The 21414-nt window shown below is 40.9% G+C and overlaps 1 protein-coding gene across 1 annotated transcript; it reads left to right on the top strand.

Moving 5' to 3' along the window:
* Positions 1-1208: 1208 nt before the first annotated feature.
* On the top strand, positions 1209-20257 carry pygl (phosphorylase, glycogen, liver). The gene is made up of 20 exons (XM_050061276.1): positions 1209-1520; positions 2229-2330; positions 2444-2522; positions 2970-3073; positions 3819-3950; positions 5719-5830; positions 6077-6159; positions 6290-6427; positions 7816-7908; positions 8244-8390; positions 8497-8660; positions 9819-9933; positions 10163-10264; positions 10745-10892; positions 13149-13207; positions 13324-13465; positions 13591-13798; positions 13883-14017; positions 16817-16883; positions 17390-20257. The coding sequence occupies exons 1-20, from the start codon at positions 1278-1280 to the stop codon at positions 17576-17578; spliced, it is 2562 nt and encodes an 853-aa protein (XP_049917233.1). The 5' UTR covers positions 1209-1277; the 3' UTR covers positions 17579-20257.
* Positions 20258-21414: the final 1157 nt, after the last annotated feature.

Below are 21414 nucleotides of genomic sequence, written 5' to 3'. Positions count from 1 at the left end.
CCTCCAGGACTGTAACATGCTCATGTTTAACCCAAACAATGTGTCATGTGACTGCAGTTGGTTCAGATCCAGGTCGGAACACGTTCTCACCACAGACGAACCGCACCAGAGTTTGTTTGTAACCGGACTGAGACCACCTCTTCAAGAAGGTCTCGGTCCAGTTGTTTTGGTGCACACCTGAGTGTGATTGCTGTGTTCACACCTGCCCAACCCTTGGGGGCAAATGAACTTGAGTTTGATTGAACCGAACCAAACAGGGCAGATGTGAAAGCACCTGTGATATTGCCTCCACAACAAAACTGCAAAACCATGTTTGGCGTAATGACGTTCTGCAGTCTCGTTTAGCCACTTGTTAGCAACTGCCCTTTTCAAGACAAAAAAAGGCTTCAAAATCATGAGTGGGGTTTATACTGACATATTTTATGTTGTAGAACTAAATGTGAAAGCCTCTCAAACTTGTGTTAACCACAGACTTTATTTCAGGCATTTAACAGAACATCCATTCAGAAAACCCATTGACTTTGAGATGAGGGAACCGTGAGTGGTGAAATCCTGTCTCATTTCCTGGTCTTAGGCCTTCCTGAGGCTCTATGCGGGTTAAATCTGCTTCTGGCACCTTTCCAGATTTTTTTCTTACTATCATGTGAAAAAAACACGTCAATCAAAATATTTGTATGCTTTAAAAAGATGCCAAACATGATGTTAAACATACAACATGAACACTTCTGTTTCTCTTTGCTTCATTTGACAGTGAGAGAAACAAACAGGAGAGGCAGGGCTGAGAGAAAAATACGTGCAGCAAAGCTCATCCTTGATGGTACACACTGTACTCTGGGCTTCTGTTCAACCCCCAAACATGAACACTTCTTCTTTTAATGAGCACTCAATCTAAAAAATTAGGTAAAATATTAATAAGTCCACAAACAAACAGTCATTTTATTCTCAGAATAATATTTTTTTTCTTTTGTTTTTCATACAATTATCATCAGTTTGAATGAACTTAAGATAAAAAAAGTACTTGTGAGTGCAAATAAAAGAGATTTACATCAACTTAACCTCCACAAAACTTTCACTCCTCCTTATCTGTACTCCTTTTCCTGGTGCTCAGCTCTGCAGCCCAGCAGGGGCCGGCCAGGGGAAACACCCTCCCCCTGCTCTCACCAATAAAAAGCAGAAGAAGGAGGGGTCTGCTGCATGAAAACCTGCCACCATTTTACCTTTCAACTTCACTTTCAACCAGGAAAACCACTGCACAGGTTAGACCTGTTCATCCAAGCATGGCGACACCTCTCACCGACCAGGAGAAGCGCAAGCAGATCAGCATCAGGGGGATTGTGGGAGTGGAGAATGTTGCAGAGCTGAAGAAGGGCTTCAACCGTCACCTGCACTTCACCCTGGTGAAAGACAGGAACATTGCAACTCCCAGGGATTATTACTTTGCCCTGGCTCACACTGTGAGAGATCACCTGGTGGGGAGATGGATCAGGACACAGCAGTTTTACTATGAAGCAGACCCAAAGGTAAAGATCAGAAGTTACACTGTCAATGTGAAACCACACCTCCTACTGTAAATATACAGTCCACATATACTTCAGTGTTTGATTCAGCTGCAGCACATTATAAAACATCTCTACATGCAGGTGACAGTTGTCTAAAATATGCTTTAAATATGTTTGTGACACTAAAATCTTGCAACATACGCAGCAAAGAAAGTATGGCATACACACTTGAAACTAGGGTTTGATATATGCATCAGACTGTCCAAAAACTGAGCTAAATATATGTGTTGTACGTGCACAAAAGTTTCCCTTAACTTCCTTTAAAACACTCTCTATCTTAAAGTGAAAATAAAATATGCTCTGCTCACTCATTTTCCTGCAGACATGGTGTGTGTTTATCTTGGATGACTGACACAAACTTCTGCTGAGGAGCATATTCTTTGACATGCTTTTTCCATTTTTATGTGGAGCAGTTTTGTGCATGATTTTCTGTTGCGTAAATCTTTCCAGATTTCCAGGAGGTGCAGTTGTTTTTAGCGTCATGTTGACACTGCTCGGAAAATGTTTGCTTGCTCCAGTATTCATTCATTTGCTGCTCCGCTCTGCGCTGCATTTTCTGCTCCTTCAAGCCACAATCAAACAAGAGTGCAGCACAAATATTTATTCATAGTTAAACGTTGATTCATAGAGATATGTGCCAAGAAACATGTTTTTTCTTCACATGTCCAGAGGGTGTATTATCTGTCCCTGGAGTTCTACATGGGCAGGACGCTCCAAAACACCATGATCAACTTGGGGCTGCAGAACGCCTGCGATGAAGCCATCTACCAGGTCAGACATAAGTTCACATGAAACAGAGCATGCATGACTGTGCTATTTGTGATTACTTCGGGATTTTTGATAAAAATCTGAACAGTGGGCTGTTGTGTTCCCCTCTGCTGCAGCTGGGCCTGGACATGGAGGAGCTGGAGGAGATGGAGGAGGATGCAGGTCTGGGGAACGGAGGCCTGGGGAGACTGGCAGGTAAAAAGCTCCAGATGTTTGACCTAAAGGGACACCAAGAGGAAGAAAATGCTTCGTATACTATATACTATTAATCCCTGCCCGGAAATTCAATATTTGTTTATGAGAATGACAGGAAGGGTTTTTTAATATAGCAGGAAAACAGGAAACAGGAAAAAAGGCTTTCACTGGCTTTAAACGGTTCAAGGACCGTCAGCAGTGCATGCGAACAGTCTATCTCCAGCACAACAATGCTCCATTATAATTTCAGGCTGATCTTGGCAGTTGTCCATCAAATACCTCTGCCTGCCTGTTGAATGTTTGAAGCAACTTGCAGTCACAGAAATGTTGCAACAGAATGTGTAAACGAGCATTACAACATGAACTATCATTTAGTGTCTCAATTCAGCTCTGCAGAGTTTGTATTTTGATTTAATGTCCTATTATGAATGTTTTTTCTGCACACAGCATGTTTCCTGGATTCGATGGCCACCTTGGGTCTTGCAGCGTATGGTTATGGCATTCGATACGAATATGGAATCTTTAACCAGAAGATAAGAGACGGCTGGCAGGTGACTACAGCCAAACACTCTAAAGTCTTATTTTACCTAAACTGACGAGACGTCGCCCAACAGACACTCCAGTTTCTCTCGCTGCAGTTCATAGATCCTTTCTTATCTTTCACTCTGAAATTCAGGACTCTGTTGTCAGCTCAGGTTCATGCCGTCAGGTGTCAAAGTGGAGCGGGGCCAAAGTAGACATGAATTAGGTCAGAAGAATACCTCACAAGCTAATCATTAACAGTAATTAACAGACACTGCAGTAGTGCAGGCTCCTGGCAGAAGCTGGTGTTGGTCAGTTTTAGATGAACAAAGAAAATAAATATTGCGTATCTTGTGATAAGGAATCCCCAAACTGAAGGCGCTTGACCTTGTGCATTCTCGTGGTTGTTTGCTGTTCAAACCCTCAGTGTAAACATGTACTTCTGAACTGGATTGGAGCTCAGTGTAACCTCACTGGGGTGGATGAACCCATACGTTTAATCTCTGCTGCTAGTGGATAGTAAATGCAGTGAAAGGTGATGCATTTTATTGAAAATAATCTAATCTAATTATTGCACTTGATATAACATTAAAACAACTTGATTAATCACAGACAGGAAATCCTCTCTCCCCCTCAGTCTGCTGCATAAAGAGGTCAGCGGTCAGACGAGGTAGCTTCAGTGTCTTGCTCAATCACTCTTCTTTGACTCCTGCTACTCCAACATGTTATATCATATTAAAGCTTGTTATCTTTGCCCTGTCTGACCTGTTGTAGGTGGAGGAGGCAGATGATTGGCTGAGGCATGGAAACCCCTGGGAGAAAGCACGTCCAGAGTACATGCTGCCAGTTCACTTCTACGGACGAGTAGAGGAGACGAGAGATGGCTCCAAATGGGTCGACACTCAGGTACTGAAGATGTGTTTAGATTACAGGAAGTATTGCTGGGCATAACCAGGGGTGGCCAGGGGTGGCCCTCCCATAGTAGTCAGTGGGTGATAGGTAGTTAGTATTATAGATGGATTACTGAACAAGTCTACAAGGCACAGGCCCAGGGGCCCCTGGAACAGAGCGTCTGTATAAAGTGACTGTAAAAAAAATCGTCAAACAAAACAACACTAAAGAGGTGCAGAGACACAGAATGACAACGAAGAGACGTAAAACAACTACAAATAGATGCAAAATGACAACGAAGAGATGTAGACTGACTACAAAGAGACGCTAAGCAAAATGACAACGAAGAGATGTAGACTGACTACAAAGAGACGCTAAAGGACAACAAAGAGATGCAAAACGACTGCAAAGAGATTCAGTGACTACAAGGAGACATAAAATGACAATAAAGAGATGTAAAATGACTGCAAAGAGACACAGAACGACAACAAACAGACGCAAAACAACTACAAATAGATGCAAAATGACAACAAAGAGATGTAGACTGACTACAAAGAGACACTAAAGGACAACAAAGAGATGCAAAATGACTGCAAAGAGATGCCAAATGACTGCAAAGAGACACAGAACGACAACAAGCAGACACAAAACAACTACAAATAGATGCAAAATGACAACGAAGAGATGTAGACTGACTACAAAGAGACGCTAAAGGACAACAAAGAGATGCAAAACGACTGCAAAGAGATTCAATGACTACAAGGAGACATAAAATGACAATAAAGAGATGCAAAATGACTGCAAAGAGATGCCAAATGACTGCAAAGAGACACAGAACGACAACAAGCAGACGCAAAACAACTACAAATAGATGCAAAATGACAACAAAGAGATGTAGACTGACTACAAAAAGACGCTAAAGGACTACAAAGAGATGCAAAACAACTGCAAAGAGATTCAATGACTACAAGGAGACATAAAATGACAATAAAGAGATGCAAAATGACTGCAAAGAGATGCCAAATGACTGCAAAGAGACACAGAACGACAACAAAGAGATGCAAAACAACTGCAAAGAGACACATAATAAACTACAAAGACATGCAAAATGACCCAAAAGCGACAGAAAATGAGGCAAAGTGACTTGAAACAACCACAAAAAACAAAATTACCACAGAGATGTGAATCTTCAGAAAACCAAAATGCTGCAAAGAGACACAGAACTACAAGACACCACATAAAGGCACAAACTGACTGTAAAGACTTGCAAAACAACTACAAAGAGAGACAAAAAGACTACAAAGAGACTCTAAAGGACTACAAAGAGATGCAAAATTACCAAAGAGAGAGGCACACAGCGTTTTCAGAAAAACAAAACACTGCAAAGAGACTCAGAACAACTACAAAGAGACTCAAAATGACCACAAAGAGATGCAAAACAATGACTAAAAAGGTTTTAAAACGACGACTAAGATGCAAAACAGCCACATTTTACATGTCTGCGTCCAGGGGCCTGTTGTATGATGACAGGTCCCTGGCTTTATAGAGTTACAAATGGATATATAAACAGCTATTTATTGATATTATGTGTTAAAATATTTAAGAATGGTTTATGTACTTATTGTTACGAGGCCCAGGGCTTTAGATGTGAGTATAACACATTCTTACTCTCTTTGTTTTTCACCCCATTGTCAGTCTCTAAACCTTCCCCTGGGTAAGATTACAGACTTTCAGTCTGCCCTGTCTTTCTGCTGACGCACTGTTGTCACTTTTATGTATGCAGGTTGTTTTGGCGATGCCCTACGACACGCCCATCCCCGGCTACATGAACAACACTGTAAACACCATGAGGCTGTGGTCCGCTCGTGCCCCCAACGACTTTAACTTGAGAGACTGTGAGTGCTGAAATGTAAAACCAACGTTTGCAAAACAGTCTCTGCATTTCCTTTAAGTTTTCAACAGAGACACTTTGCAAGATAAAGGGGAAACTGCTGCAACACTGGCATCTTGCATAAAGGTGTCTGTGTTGCAAAATGCTGCAGTTTCTTCTCCTGCAGGGTTTAATCTTTGACTCTGGATTACTCTGTGATATAACATGTATACAGTATTACTTTAACTCAATGCACTTCACCTGTCTGTAGTTAATGTTGGAGATTACATCCAGGCTGTTCTGGACAGAAATCTGGCCGAGAATATCTCCCGTGTCCTCTACCCCAATGACAATGTAAGTTGAATATTTTGTCGTTGGTCACATGTTTTCTTGCATCACAAAATCATCTTCCTCCTCAGGAAAAATCTAATTTCTTCTCTAGTGTTCAACACACTGATAATCTGTTCCTTCCTGTATGTTCTAGTTCTTTGAAGGAAAAGAACTTCGTCTGAAGCAGGAGTACTTTGTTGTGGCGGCCACACTCCAAGACATCATCCGCCGCTTCAAGACCACTAAGAAGGGCTGCCCTGGCCGAACCTCCTTCGAGAGCTTCCCAGACAAAGTAAGCTTCAAAATCAGTCATTTATTGATTGATGTTAAGCCCTGTTTCCACCAAACACTTTTGGTATGGTACCTTTGGAACCAACAGTAACCCTTCAGACATGGTACCTAGACCCTAGTGTTTCCATCGCATACTCTTAAATGTGGGCGGGGTTGTTGTCACTCACTGCTCGGTCCAGCACTCACTGTATTTCCTCTTTTATCAGTCTGCACTTCGTTTATCGTCCACAGAACAAGGCTGCACGCCGACATTTTCAGAACAAAATAAAACAGGCTGCAGTGAGAGTCTCTCTCCATGGGATATTAAGAAATAGCAGGTTTGTGCATTTAGTCCTTCTCAGGCAAGCTCAGGGGTTTAGTGTTGCTGTAACCCACAGGAAGGACGCTCCATGACGCTATTTTGTCCTCTGAGGATTGGGATATTTGCCGTCCCAGTTGAAATTAATATATTCATAGGATGGTTGATGGTCCACTTATTAATAAAAATGTATGTCATATACACTGTTACAAGTAAACGTTCCACCTTAAAAGTTGCCGGCAGTCGGCCCAGTGAATTAAGTTATTGTTTCTCAGACTCCAGCTGCTGTGAGAGGCAGCAAAACATCCTTTATTTTATAGTTACAGTTTACTAATAAAACTCTCCACAGTTTGAACAGTGGTTACATGAGCCTCCAAACCAGACACAACTCAGCCCTGAGCAGAGTGACCGTCCTCTATTGGCCAATCAGACTGCAGTGTTCACAGCTCCACCTTTTAGTACCAGATCTGTGTGCTAGGTACCCCAACAGAGGGGGGACCAAACATGGGGACGGAACGGTTCCATTGGTACCATCCACAACTTTTCACAGTGGAAACGGAAAAAAAGTGTACTGAACTGTACTGCTCGAGGGAAACACTTCTTTTCTTAACCTCATCATGGCTAAAGATGATCAGGCTATTACAACAAGATCTTGACAAGATCTTTGCATACAAAGTTGTGGCAAAGCTCATCTTCCTGATTTTAGGTGTGGGGAAAAAAAGGGTAAAATAGAGAACCAACAGAAACGTGCTGAAGACATAATGCATTACCATCAACAGCAATGTGATGTTTGCTCTGCTTTTGGCCTGAATTCCATTACATTGCATTACAGCAACAGCAGACACAGTGTTACCAAGTGAGAAATCTTTGCCAAGTGAGAAACCCTGCAGATATAATATTGTGTGCAGAGGCGGATCTAAAGCAATTTGTCTCTAATTCAAAAGTAATTCCAGATATAAAGCACCTGCAGCCCAATGTTTCTCTTGTCAGTGTTTCACAGCTGCTTCTTTAATCTCCTGTTAATCAGAAACAGTTATAGGAGGTCAGCTCAGTGAGATGGATGTGTGAGTACAGAATGTCATGTTTTCCAGGTCGCCATCCAGTTGAATGACACTCATCCGGCCATGGCCATCCCCGAGCTGATGAGGATCTTTGTGGACATTGAGAAACTCGACTGGGACACGGTGAGTGAGTCAGATTTGGTCGATGAGAGTGACTCAGGTGCAACAGGATTAACTTAGGCAATCATAGCAAGTAACACAAAGGAGGTTAAAACTATAGAGCATGACAAATGAAGGAGATATTCCTGTGTTGCGTAATGTTCATGTGCAGCTGGGAAAGTTGTCAGCCAGGTCCAAACAACAGATGGTAGATGATTTGTGATGTGCATATACAGATATGGAGGGAAGACGGGCAAGAAAGCAGGAGAGATTTAGACTTAGATTAGGTTGCAAGTAGTTGCAACGCTCAAATGTGATTTTTAATTGGAGAAAATTCCCCGTCTCCTCCTCCTCTGCAGGCCTGGGACCTCACCAGGCGCACTTTCGCCTACACCAACCACACAGTCCTCCCCGAGGCTCTGGAGCGCTGGCCTGTGGAGCTGCTGGAGACTCTCCTGCCCAGACACCTGCAGATCATCTACCAGATCAACCAGGCCCACCTCGACGTACGTACGGCGGTTCAGACTGCAAAAAGATTGTGTTTTATTGACCGAACACACCTGTGACAGGTGAATCTGATATCCTCAAGGTGTGTCTGTTTTGTTACTGCAGAAAATCGCAGCTCTCTTCCCAAAGGACATGGACAAACTGAGGAAGATGTCTCTGATTGAGGAAGACGGGTGCAAGAGGGTGAACATGGCTCACCTGTGCATCGTGGGATCTCACGCTGTCAACGGAGTCGCTGAGATACACTCCAGAATCATCAAGAATGAAGTGTAAGACATCACACACGCCTTCAAAATGTACACAAGTATAGCAGGCTGCAGCTCCACTGGTCATGAGTAAGTGAACATTTTTACACAACAAATTACAAAGAAACAGCAGCAAACGGCAGCAGAGCGAAGCAAAGATAGCTCAGACCGCTAAACAAAAAGTTGCTAAACACCACATGAGCGTGTCCTCATAGAAAACCACTGGGTTGAATCATCTGTGTTACACACTTTGAACAATGACTGCACTTATTATCAAATAATCAAGTGTGTTGATAAGTCAATTTTTAAGTGCATTTACTACAAATTGCACATACACTCATTGGCTGCTTTGTTAGGTACACCGTGCTAGTACCAGGTGGGACCCCTTTTGCCTTGAGAACTGCCTTAATTCTTGGTGTCACAGATTCAACACGGTGCTGGAAACATTCCTCAGAGATTTTGGTCCATATTGACATGATGACATCACACAGACTCATCAGACCAGGCAACGTTTTTCCAATCTTCTATTGTCCAGTTTTGGTGAGCCTGTGTGAATTGTAGCCTCAGTTTCCTGTTGTTAGCTGACAGGAGTGGCACCTGGTGTGGTCTTCTGCTGCTGTAGCCCATCTGCTTCAAGGTTGGACGTGTTGTTGGTTCAGAGATGGTCTTCTGCAGACCTTGGTTGGAACCAGTGGTTATTTGACTTCCTGTTGCCTTTCTATCATCTTGAACCAGTCTGGCCATTCTCCTCTGACCTCTGGCATCAACAAGGCATTTTGGCTCACTGGATGTTTTGTCTTTTTCAGACTATCCTCTGTAAACCCTACAGATGGTTGTGTGTGAAAATTCCAGTAGATCAGCAGTTTCTGAAATACTCAGACCAGCACCAACAACCATGCCACGTTCAAAGTCACTTAAATCACCTTTCTTCCACATTCTGATGCTCAGTTTGAACTTCAGCGGGTCGTCTTCACCATGTCTCCATGTCTAAATGCATTGAGTTGCTGCCACGTGATTGGCTGATTAGCTATATGTGTTGATGAGCAGTTGAACAGGTGTACCTAATAAAGTGGCCAGTGAGTGAGGTTTAAAAGAAAATCAAAAATCTGCAAAACAAAATTACATCCTCATTATTTTGTCACCGACAGACCCAATTAAACATTTCCCATTTTTCCTCCACAGATTCCGTGATTTCAGTGACCTAGAATCAAGCAAGTTTCAGAACAAAACCAACGGCATCACTCCCAGACGCTGGCTGCTGCTCTGCAACCCTGGACTGGCTGAGCTCATCGCCGAGGTTTGTTTGAGCGATAAATAAATAAATGATCGAGTGTCGAGATGTAGTAGCGAGCGATGAAGACTCCTGAATCCTCAACAGTATATTCCCCAGCTGTCGTGTGAGCGACTCTTGGCCCTCGCGTTCTCTCCTGAGTGTTTTACAGCCCGTGTTATATGAGATGGAGCGTAGTAAGCACTGTCAGTTTTTTTTGCACACATTTTATTGTGACCTTTAACGTCTCTCTCAGGTCATTGGGGAGGATTATGTGAAGGACCTCAGCCAGCTGCAGAAGCTGAATGACTTTGTTGATGACGCTGCCCTCATCCGTGACATCTCTAAAGTCAAACAGGTAAATAGGTACATTTTCTCTGTGTTGTACTGAAGTATAATTTTAAGGTGCTTGTACTTCACTTGAGTATTCCCATTTTATGCTATGGCATGAGAGTAGTTTAATTGCTTAAATAAAATAAGTATTTCATGGCATAGTGGTTCCTGTTTTCATGTTACACAAATGATTGCATGATGTTGCCATAAATGCAAAGTGGTGGCTTTCCTCTAAATGTCCTGTTGCAACATTAATCAATTTTTTTCAACATGAAAAGTGTCAACTTTTACCCTGTTTCTGTGTGCAGTAAAACCATCTCTCAGACACATTATTGCAGGGAGAGACATTACCATCTGATTTATTCGTGCATTGCAGCATTGCCTTCTACAGCCTTAAAGCCAGTACGTGTCCAGACAGGCCCCACCTGCAATTTAGCAATGTTCAATGTTCCCTCAATGAACAACTCGTTTGTTGCCAGGTCACTTACTTACGCTTTTCTCTCAGGACAACAAGGTGAAATTCGCCCAGTACCTGGAGAAAGAGTACAGAGTGAAAATCAACCCGTCCTCCATGTTTGATGTCCACGTGAAGAGAATCCACGAGTACAAGCGCCAGCTCCTCAACTGCCTGCACATCATCACCATGTACAACCGTATGTGAAAGCATTCATTACTAAATGCCAGAGTGTTTCACAAGTGCCCACAAGACTCTGAGTGCTGAGTTACATCACAAAGTCTGACATGTCCTGATGTGGAAGATTGCCAGCCGACCACCAAGCATGTTAAAACAGATACTAAGAATGAGAGGGAGCTGCCTTTTATATCAAGTGTGGGAACTTTCTCATGTGTATCATACTGTGATTAACAGGAAATCACGTCTGATCTGTGCAACTTAAATGCTGACTTTCCCTGCATGTAAAGCCTGGGATACTCCAAGCAAACATGCCATTTAAGTCTATAGTACATCTCATAAAAAATGTAAATTAATTGTCTTTTAATTGCTTAAAAGACCAAAAGAAGAAGACATAAATTACTTAGAACAAATGCATCACAAAACAAGAGGCGACAGCCATGCTAGCAGCTCTGCACAGCTAAATCCTAACATTAGCATGCTAACAAGCTAATGTAAAGCAGGTGATGTTTGCAGCGTTTAGTTTAGCGTGTTAGCGTGCAAACATTTGCTAACAGCAACAGAGACAATGCACAGCTGAGGCTGATGGAGGTGTCATTACTTCTGAAGGTATTTGGTCATAAAAATATTAAACCTGATGATGTAGCCAAATGAGATGTTAAAGGAACAGTTCACCCCAAAATAAAAAATCCCCTCAAAAGTCCCCTCTTACCTGTAGTGCTGTTTATCAGTCTAGATTGTTTTGGTGTGAGTTGCAGAGTGTTGGAGATATCGGCTGTAGAGATGTCTGCCTTCACTCCAATATAATGGAACTAGATAGCACTCAGCTTGTGGTGCTCAAAGCCCCAAAAAATACAGTTGAAAAACTCAACAGCAATGTCTCTTTCCAGAAATCATGACCTGGTTACTCAAGATAATCCACAGACCTTGTTGTGAGTTGTTTCATGTAGGAACTATTTTCTCTCTGCAGAACTACATCCATCAACCGTAACACCACACAGGGTGTTCTCACAAGCTGCTCGTAGGTTTTCCTACAAAAGGTTGTGCACCTGAAATCGTACATACTTTGAAAGGCTGCAATCACGTGATTAGTGCGCAGACTGGAGTAAATGAGGAAGCAATCCCGAATGGTCTTCTAAGAGGGAAGGTTGGGGTGGTGGATGGGTAACAAAAATGCAGACCTTACCCTGAAGTTGCGTGTCCAGAACTGTGTGAACTTTGAGTCATTTTAAGATACACCCTCATCATGTTTCCTTTCCTGAACCCAACCTCAGTAACCTTACGTTGATTACGTAGGTGTATGTTAAGGACGTAACATTATTCTTGGGACGCTAATTCATAGGCTATTGTACGAACCATTCTATGAGAATACATTGCACCACGTAGGATGATGCCAGCATCTACCTATGGATGAAAGGTTTGTGACAGATCGAGATGTAAACATTAAGCTGTAACATTAGCTAGCTCAGTGGTGCTAGGCGAGCTAGCAGTAGATGCACAGTTCCTTCTGTGCGGTGATACAGTTAGTGGATGTAGTTTGGTAGAAAGAAAATAGTTCCTACATGAAACTGCTCACAACAAGGTATGTGGATTATCTTGAGTAACTGGGTCATGATTTCTGGAAAGAGACATTGATGTTGAGTTTTTTAAATGTATTTTTTTGGTCACCAAAAGCTGAGTGCCATCTAGTTCTATTATATTAGAGAGAAGGCAGACATCTCTATGGTCGATATCTCCAACACTCTGCAACTCACACCAAAACAATCTAGACTGATTTTTGATTTTGGGGTGAACTGTTGCTTTAAGCCTTCCCAAAATTAGTGTCTCCCTGAGGAGAACATGAATGTCCATGCTAATTTTTGTAGCTATCCATCTGACAGTTGTCAAGACATTTTACTCAAAACCACAAATATCAACCAGCAGGTGGTGCTAGAGGACAAGTTTCATCCTCTGTAGACCATGAATGTTGTACAAAGTTTCATGACAATCCATTCAGTCGCTGCTGAGCTTTTTCAATCTGGACCAACTGACCAGTGAGCTTTTCCATCCTGAGAGCCACACCAGCAGCATGGCTAAAAACAAATAATATAAAACATATATAAAATGTGTTGTGCAACTTGCAGCTTCCTGTTTTTGTTTTTTTTTTGTACTGGCTTTATGAAAAATTAGCAGGCACATCAAGTGTTTAAATCAGTTCTCTGACCAACTTGTGGTCAATGCAGAAACCTGACAAAATTGTAATGTGTTCATATTTTTTTGTGTCTGTTTTTGTCTTCAGGCATCAGAATGAGACCCAATGCACCTTTTGTACCACGAACGGTGATCATCGGAGGAAAGGTATAGATCAGCGACAGCAGATGTGACAAACAGCAGATGATATCCAATAAACACAGGCCAACAGTGGTGCAATGTTTTATTTTTATAGTAAGTCTGTCCTCTGTCGCCCACTGCAGGCTGCTCCTGGGTATCACATGGCGAAGCTGATCATCAGGCTGATCACTGCTGTGGCTGATGTGGTGAATAACGACCCTGTGATTGGAAGCAAGCTAAAGGTCATCTTCCTGGAGAACTACAGGGTCTCTCTAGCAGAGAAAGGTATCGTTCAGACACAATCACATGGCATGTGCAGAATTCTGACGTGAAGAGTTTGATTATATTGTATGACTTATTTTGGAGGGATATTTTAGGGTAGTTCACCAGAATGATGTGCTCTTCCTCAGTGATCCCTGCCACAGATCTGTCCGAGCAGATCTCCACCGCCGGCACTGAAGCCTCAGGAACAGGAAACATGAAGTTCATGTTGAACGGAGCTCTGACCATCGGCACCATGGACGGCGCCAACGTGGAGATGGCCGAGGAGGCAGGAGAGGACAACCTGTTCATCTTCGGCATGAGGGTGGAGGACGTGGCTGAAATGGACAAAAAGGGGTGAAGGAGGGGTTCGCTTACACTTATGTTTTTATAGCTCTTTTTCATGTCTTTAAAACAATACTAACTTTTGTCTTTTTACAGATACGATGCCATGTCGTACTACAAGAATATCCCAGAGCTGAAACAAGTGATGGACCAGATCACCAGTGGATTCTTCAGCCCTAAAAATCCAGATCTTTTCAAAGACCTCACTGAAATGCTCTTTAAATATGATCGGTAAGCAACACTCACATTGTAGTTCCAGTTCAAGTTACTAAGTTATTTAATAATACCTCCAAGGCTCCCAAACACTTTTTTTTTTGTTCCCATTTTTTACAGGTTTAAGGCAAAGATCCAAAACTTTTTATGCACTCGAGAGATATATTTCTCTCAAATTGTGTTTATACGTTTGTTAAAATACATGTAACCCAGCATCTCTCCTTTTCCAAGATAATCCATTGACCTGACAGGTCAACTTCAACTTTATTTTGTCCCTAGAGGGCAATTAGTTGCACAGGAAGTAAAATCATACATAAAAAAAGACACATGAGAACACATAAGAATATTAATACTCAACAAACGTGTGGAGGTGGAGGGAACCAAATACAGTGATCTGAAACAACAGTGGTCATCAACAACAACCATCAGTATCAACATCAACCTCTTCATCGACATCATCACCATTACTTGTCACATGATCATAACAAGAGTTACAACCAGCCAGGAGTAGCATCAGTACTTAGGGTGTTTTCAGCCCTCTGAGCAGACTCAGAGCGGTGACTCAGCATTTTTTGCGCATATGTGATCACTCCACCTCCTGCCACCAGTTCGCTTGAAGTCCACAGTGCTGCTTCCTTAACCTGTGCACTGTGAACACAAAGCGCTCCAGGTTGTTGCTCTTTGCCATTGTATTTAGCCCTCTAGATCACATGCTATTGCACCGGGATGCTTGAAAAAAACAGACTAAACCATGTCAGCCTGTAACGCTTGCAAGGACGCGAGACGAGGAGTAGTTTGGTTCATGGGAGATACTGCACGTCTCCAGATGTGGAATGTAGAATACATCAAACAGATACAGTCCACAGCACAGAGACACTCAGGTTTTCCTCCAATTTTAAGTTCATGTGAGAGTGAGGGGCTTCATAACTGCATTGCAGTGCCACGTCAAAGTAAAAACAAAACTACATCAATATACATTAACTGAGTCACTTTACTGTTGGTCCAGTTTTTGGTGCACTTTAAGAGGACTGAGTTCAATTTGTTTTATATGTGAAAACACCCCGAGTTTGACTCCTCCACTGCCCTGCATTCAAATGACAAATAGCAGTAGAAATGAAGGAGAACTTGTACTCTTAACAAAGGGAAATCTGATCCAAGAGCCAGAAGGCAAAAACTGTAACTTGGAGAAGGAGGGGTTGGGAGCTGTCAAAGGATGGCTTTAGCCTTCCTTCCTTCCTATCTGTTGATGAAACAGGACAGATAACACACTCTGCTGAACTCCTAACATCTTGCTGCTCGTTTTCACTTTGCTACCTAGTGCATTTTTGAACTTGATGTTGAGATTTACAAACCAGCAGAGAAGAGAGAAGGTCAAGACAGATTCAATATAAGATCTGTAAAACAGGATCAGAAGAGACTTGTCAATGTGAAACTTAAACAGTTTCCTTGGGCAAGAAAGATGTTGCTTGCTTTTTTTGCACAACACAAATTTTAAAATGAATCTGTTGTTGTGCTTGCTGCAGCAGTTTTCGGTATACAGAGTGTAGAGGAGAGGGGAAAGAACACAGCCTTGGGGAAACCCAGTGGATGATGTCAGTTCCCCCAACATGCATTAATTCACCCTGACACTTTGCGTTCTGGAAGTTAGAAAATCAAGGATCCAGCCCACAATATCAAAATCTAAATTATTAGTAAATTTGTTGACTAAAATGTGGGACTGGATCGTGTTAAAAGCAAACAAGTAATCCACAAAAGTTACTGTTTGCATTTACCTTCGGGTACTAATAAAGAAACCTTGAACAAACAGCAGCTTTGCATGTGTTTTACATCCTTCAGGATGTTTTAAAACAAGGTTCAGCAGGTGTGGCATCAAGACACTGATTAAACAGCATCATCACTACACAGGTGTGTGTCCCAAGTTTTAAGGGTGCATGTCATCAGCATGCTGACTGCAGGAATGTCTGCAAGAGCTGTTGCCCGTGACCTGAATGTTCATTTCACTACCACAAGATGTCTCCAATGTCGTTTGGTGATTTTGGCAGTCCTCCTAACCAGCCTCACAACGGTTACAACAACAAACTGCAGTCTGTTTGGTGAGGATGATGAGCATGCTGATGAGCTTCACTGAGACGGTTTGTGACGGTGTGTGCAGAAATTCTTTGGTTGTGCAAACCATGTGTTGCATCAGCTGTTCGGGAGGCAGGCCTCAAATGATCTTGCAGGTGAAGACGATGTAATGGACCTCAGCTGGTGTGGTTAGTGTTTGTGAGGCCAGTTGGATGTACTGCCAAATTCAGGGAAACAACATTGGAGACATCTTGTGGTGGATAAATGAACATTCAGTTGAAGGCAACAGATCAAACTGCACATCATAGAGCGTCCTTTCACTGTGACAGACCTCAAGGCACACCTGTGTACTGATGATGCTGTTTCATCAGCATCTTGATTTGCCACACCTGTCAGGTGGATGGATTATCTTGGAAAAGGAGAAGTGCTCTCTAACATGGATTTTAACAAATTCGTGAACCACAGTTTGAGAGAAATATATCTATTTAAGTGTATAAAAACTCTAAGGTCTTTAGCTGAAACCTGTGAAAAGTGGGAGCAAAAACAAGTGTTGCATTAAAATTTTGTTAAGTGTATTTTATGTGGGAAGCAGAGGTCACAGATCGACTGATACTGTAATGACAACAATAAGTCTTTCGTAGCGGTTCTTGTCATGATGGATGTCTTCTAATCTTCTGTACACTGTCTGACTTTTCTGTTGAGTTCAGCTTGTCAGACTTCATGTATTTATTATTTTGTGTCTCTCTTCAGTTTCAAAGTGTTTGCAGACTTTGAGGACTACACGAAATGCCAAGAGAAAGTCAGCAAGCTCTACCAGGTAACATTTCCTCCAACAGACGAGTGGCCTGTTTGTTTTCAGCTGGGTTTTAGTTGTGCAGCGCTTATTTCATTCACTACTTTTTTGTTTTTGTTTTACTTTGTTTCTGTTTTTCCCTTTAATTTTTCTTTTTATGTGCTGTCTTTTGTCTTTTCTTTGTTTTGCTTTTGCTGTTTTACTTTTCATTTGTTTTTACTTGTTTTTACTTTGCCTTGCTTTCCTTTTATCTTCTTTTTCTGATTTTGTTTTGTTTTCTTTAACTTCATTCTCTTCTTTCTTTTTGTTTTTCTTTTATAATAGTGTGATATAACATTAAAAAATAATATCACTGAGAACTTTGAGAAAGGTATAGAAGAAGTGACTGTCAAAAGAAACGACAAGTAACAAGTCTAAAATGGTCAAGCAAGAATAAAAAAATATAATAAGTATCACAATCATCTCAAGGATAGCAAAGCTACAGAGGCAAAAATACAGTGCAATATGAATGTTTTATTTTTCTCCAAAAGAACCCAAAGGAGTGGACAAAGAAGGTGATTAGGAACATCGCTGCCACAGGAAAGTTCTCCAGCGACAGAACCATCACAGAATACGCCACCGAGGTGTGGGGCGTCAAGCCGACCGACCTGAAGATCCCTCCTCCGAGTGAGCCGAGGGAGGCCATCGAAGAAACAGTCAGAGCTCTGAAGAAAATATGAGGCTGTTTCACAACCGAGGGGCTGCCTTTATGTTTACAGATCATTTACTGTTTCCTTTCCTCGCGCTCTTAACCTTCAAGTCTGAACTTTTTCAAGAACTGTGGGTGTCTCAAAAATGACATCTGCACGTTTTCATTTTCGTAACACTTTTTACTGTCAAACTACCTGAGACAAAGAATTCGCATCATAGAATTGTCTGTTACAGACCTTTAGCATCAACAAACACATTAAACCAAGTGTCAGTGCAGAGACCACATTTATTGTTGTCATTTGTGAATTCAAATGGCCTCCAGGCAGGACAATGCACCATGCCACACCACAAAAACTGCTCAGGAATGATCTGAGAAATGGAAAAAGAGCTTTTTTTGAGTCCTGTGAGTTGTGAGGTGGGGTACAAGTACATACCACAGATGTTTGATCAGATTGGGATACAGGGAATTTGGAGGCCAGGTTGACGCCTTGAGCTCTTTGTCACATTCCTCAAGTCATTGCTGAGCAGTTTTCGTGGTGTGGCATCACACTGTCATGCTGGGGGGGGCACTGCTACTTGGGAGTGCCGCTGCCATAAGTGGGGGTACCTGGTCTGCACTGGTGTTTGTTGTTCATGTCACCTGTCAGTGGTTTTAATGTTTTGGCTGATCGGTGTATACTTTCCTACTTTTATTATGGACCCTACCTTACGACACCAGTTCCCTTCTCTGATCATCAATAAATGAAACTGTCAAACACCTTTGATTGTAACACAATGATATTCAGCATGAGGCCTCACTAATTGTTTTTGAACACATAAATTCCTCTCAAATCATGTAAACTGTCTCATTTGAAACAACTTCTGGATACTATTAGGTCCTATTTGATTTTTGCTCTGTTCGTGATTTGAACCGTTTTTGAAGTCGACCAGATCTTTGAATTTCAGTGCTTTAAATTTGGTAAAGAGTGGGTTTATTGGTTCTCTGTAAGTGCTTTTGTTTACAGTTCTTATTGCTCTTTTTGTGAAGAATGAAGATTGGATTTGTTTTGGATTTCTATGTATTTCCAGCCACTTCCAAACAGTAAGTTATATATGGGACTAAAACCCTGATTCCAAAAACGTTGGGGCACTGTGTAAAACGTTATTAAAAACAGAATGCAAAGATTTGCAAATCTTTTTTGACCTGTATTTGATTGATTAGAGACAAGATATTTGATGTTCAAACTGATAACAATCACTGTTTTTTGTAGATATAAGCTCATTCTGAATTTGATTTCTGAAACATGTTCCAAACATGTTGAGACAGGCGCAACAAAAGACTGTGAAAGTTGTACAATGTTCAAAAAAACACCTGTTAACACGTTCCACAGGTAAACCACCTGTAGTCCAGACTGGTCTACCATTGGAAATGTGTGGCACATTATGAGGTGCAAAATACATCAGCGGAGACCCAGGTATGTTTAGCAGCTGAAGTCGCATATCAAGCAAGAATGTGACAGAAATTCTCTTTTAAAACTTCAACAATTAGTGTCTTCAGTTCCCAAACATTTACTGAGTGTTGTTAAAAGAAAAGGTGTTGTAAAACAGTGATAAACATGCCCCTATCCCAACTTTTTTGGCATCAAATTCAGAATGAGTGTATATGAGTGTCTTTGGACTGTATTCAATTAAAAAATAGGTCAAAAAGATTTGCAAGGCATTACATTCTGTTTTTATTTCAGTTTTAAACAGCATCCCAGCTTTTGGGGAATTGGGGTTGTATAAAGAAACAGTATAAGATGACGTTTAATTTAGAAGATCTTTGACTTTATATAATAGTAGTTTATTAGTTATTATAATAGTTTATTGTCTATTAGAGTTAAAAAAAAATAATTATGGACACTTTCGGTTTCTACTTCATTTATCATGAGGTTCTTGTTTTTGTTAGTTAAATGATTCCCAAATATTATAAATTTCATTTTATTTAAATTCAGTGTTAGCATATTAGTTTGTTAGAATTAAAACAGCTCTTTGGCATTTTCCTTTATTTCCCTGCTGTATCCAAATGTTGTTCCAAGTCCTTACCACAACAAAATAAATCAGTATCATCTGCAAATAATGTTGTTTTCAGTATCTTAGAGACCTCACATATATCAATTATATCATTTAAAATAAACAACAATGGTCCCAATATGGAGCCCTGGGGAACTCCATAAGTAATATTTAGTAGTTGTGATTTGAAGTTATTTATTTGGACATACTGGTCCCTATTGTCCAGGTAGTGCTAACCCTCTCATGCCTATCTCATTTGTTTTTAATTTATTTAATAATAATTCATGGTCAACATTGTCAAATGTTTTTTTTCTTTCTAGAAATTCTCCTATTGCATCTATTGCATATTCTTTCTTTTATATTGCATTTGTTATTTCCTCCACAAAATCCATTAGTGCAAATGAGACTGTCCTCTTAGCTCTTAACCCATGTTGCTGTTCACACAGTATATTATGTTTAGTGAGTAATTCATTTGATCTTTTATAGATTTTTCAGTATTTTTCAGTGTATAGAAACTGTGGAAGTAAGTGCAGTAGAATGTCAGTAACTGAACACTGAACTAAACCAAATTGTAAGTCACATTCCTGCTTCATCTACTGAGTGACAACGCCTGTGTATCCTCCAGGCAGGAGATTTGTATGTGTCTGTGTCAATGAAACTTTGCTGAGGAAAGATAATAACCTGCATCACTGTGATTTATATAATTTTGTCTGTGTTAAAATAGAAACTAATGTAACATGTCGAATCACTGTTTTTGTCTCGCACCACAAACACACATTTTGTGACAAATTTAACCTGTAAAACCCACTGTTGAAAAATTACAATATCACTTTTAACAATTCTAAAAAAAGGCCTGCAAATGTTTTTTTTTCTCAAGACCACATTTACATAGTTAATGGGTCCTATTGTTTGTCCTCACAATGCTATTGGATAGAAGAAGTGTTTATAGGTCTGGTCATCTGGCCATGAACTCACTCTACCTGCAAACTTCCCGTTGAGCTCATCTCCTTTTTTTGCATGACTGGATTTGTCAGGATTAAAGTAAGTAAAATTCCTTAAATATTTTTTTTGTGTTTATTACAATGTCTAGAACATGTACATATTTAGTTATTTTGGAAAACATTCATCAAATTTGATTTAGAGCTTGTTATGTCTATGTTGTAATTCTACAACGTTGGGTCAGTGTGGTAGTCAAAGTAGCCGGTGCTCCTTACACATTACATAAGGTCACTGCACTTCTCACATGGTCACAGATTAAAAAAAAAATGTAGTAGAAATTTAAAGTATCAGATGATTCATTGTAACTAAGCTCTAAATGTGCTTTTCTGTTAAATTTTTACTTAGTTTAGCTTAGACCATAATTAAACACATGAATAAATTGTATGGGGTATTTGAAACTCCAGCATCTATAGCAGTATTTGAAACTCCCTGTATCTTTGTAGTTTTTTGTTTGTTTTTTAACTTCTAAATGATCCTGAGCTGTTTTTCTCAGTGTTGCCCGAGCAGCAGTTTGTAGCATTAGGAGATAGAAAAACAGGTTCTGAATGTTCTGGATTTGTTGGGGGGATGCCTGTTGCATTGTTCAGGGACAGGTGAGAATGGTCTTGAATGTGAACCTGTAAGTGCTCTGGGGGGATGCATGTGTTCCTTTTAGTATGATAAGTAGAGAGCATAATAGGCCAGCCAGACAGTATTGTTTGAATGTACCACCAATAATAAGGAAATTGAGAAGATGCTTGGCATGTACCTGAAGATGGGCCTAATGCAAATGTCTGGAATCCGTATGTATTGGGAGACAGACACACAGTACACCCCTGTTTCTGATGTGATGTCC

This window comes from Epinephelus moara, chromosome 14 (genome assembly GCF_006386435.1).
Source record: "Epinephelus moara isolate mb chromosome 14, YSFRI_EMoa_1.0, whole genome shotgun sequence".
Lineage (NCBI taxonomy): Eukaryota > Metazoa > Chordata > Actinopteri > Perciformes > Serranidae > Epinephelus > Epinephelus moara.
The sequence above is the reverse complement of the archived record's forward strand: the minus strand, read 5'-3'. Positions and strand labels throughout refer to the sequence as shown.

Excerpts from the sequence above, each read along its gene's own strand:
- pygl (XM_050061276.1), top strand. The coding sequence starts at position 1,278 with ATGGCGACACCTCTCACCGACCAGGAGAAGCGCAAGCAGATCAGCATC. Across the intron at positions 3,951-5,718 it reads CCAAATGGGTCGACACTCAG|GTTGTTTTGGCGATGCCCTA; the intron begins GTACTGAAGATG and ends TTATGTATGCAG. Across the intron at positions 6,428-7,815 it reads TCGAGAGCTTCCCAGACAAA|GTCGCCATCCAGTTGAATGA; the intron begins GTAAGCTTCAAA and ends CATGTTTTCCAG.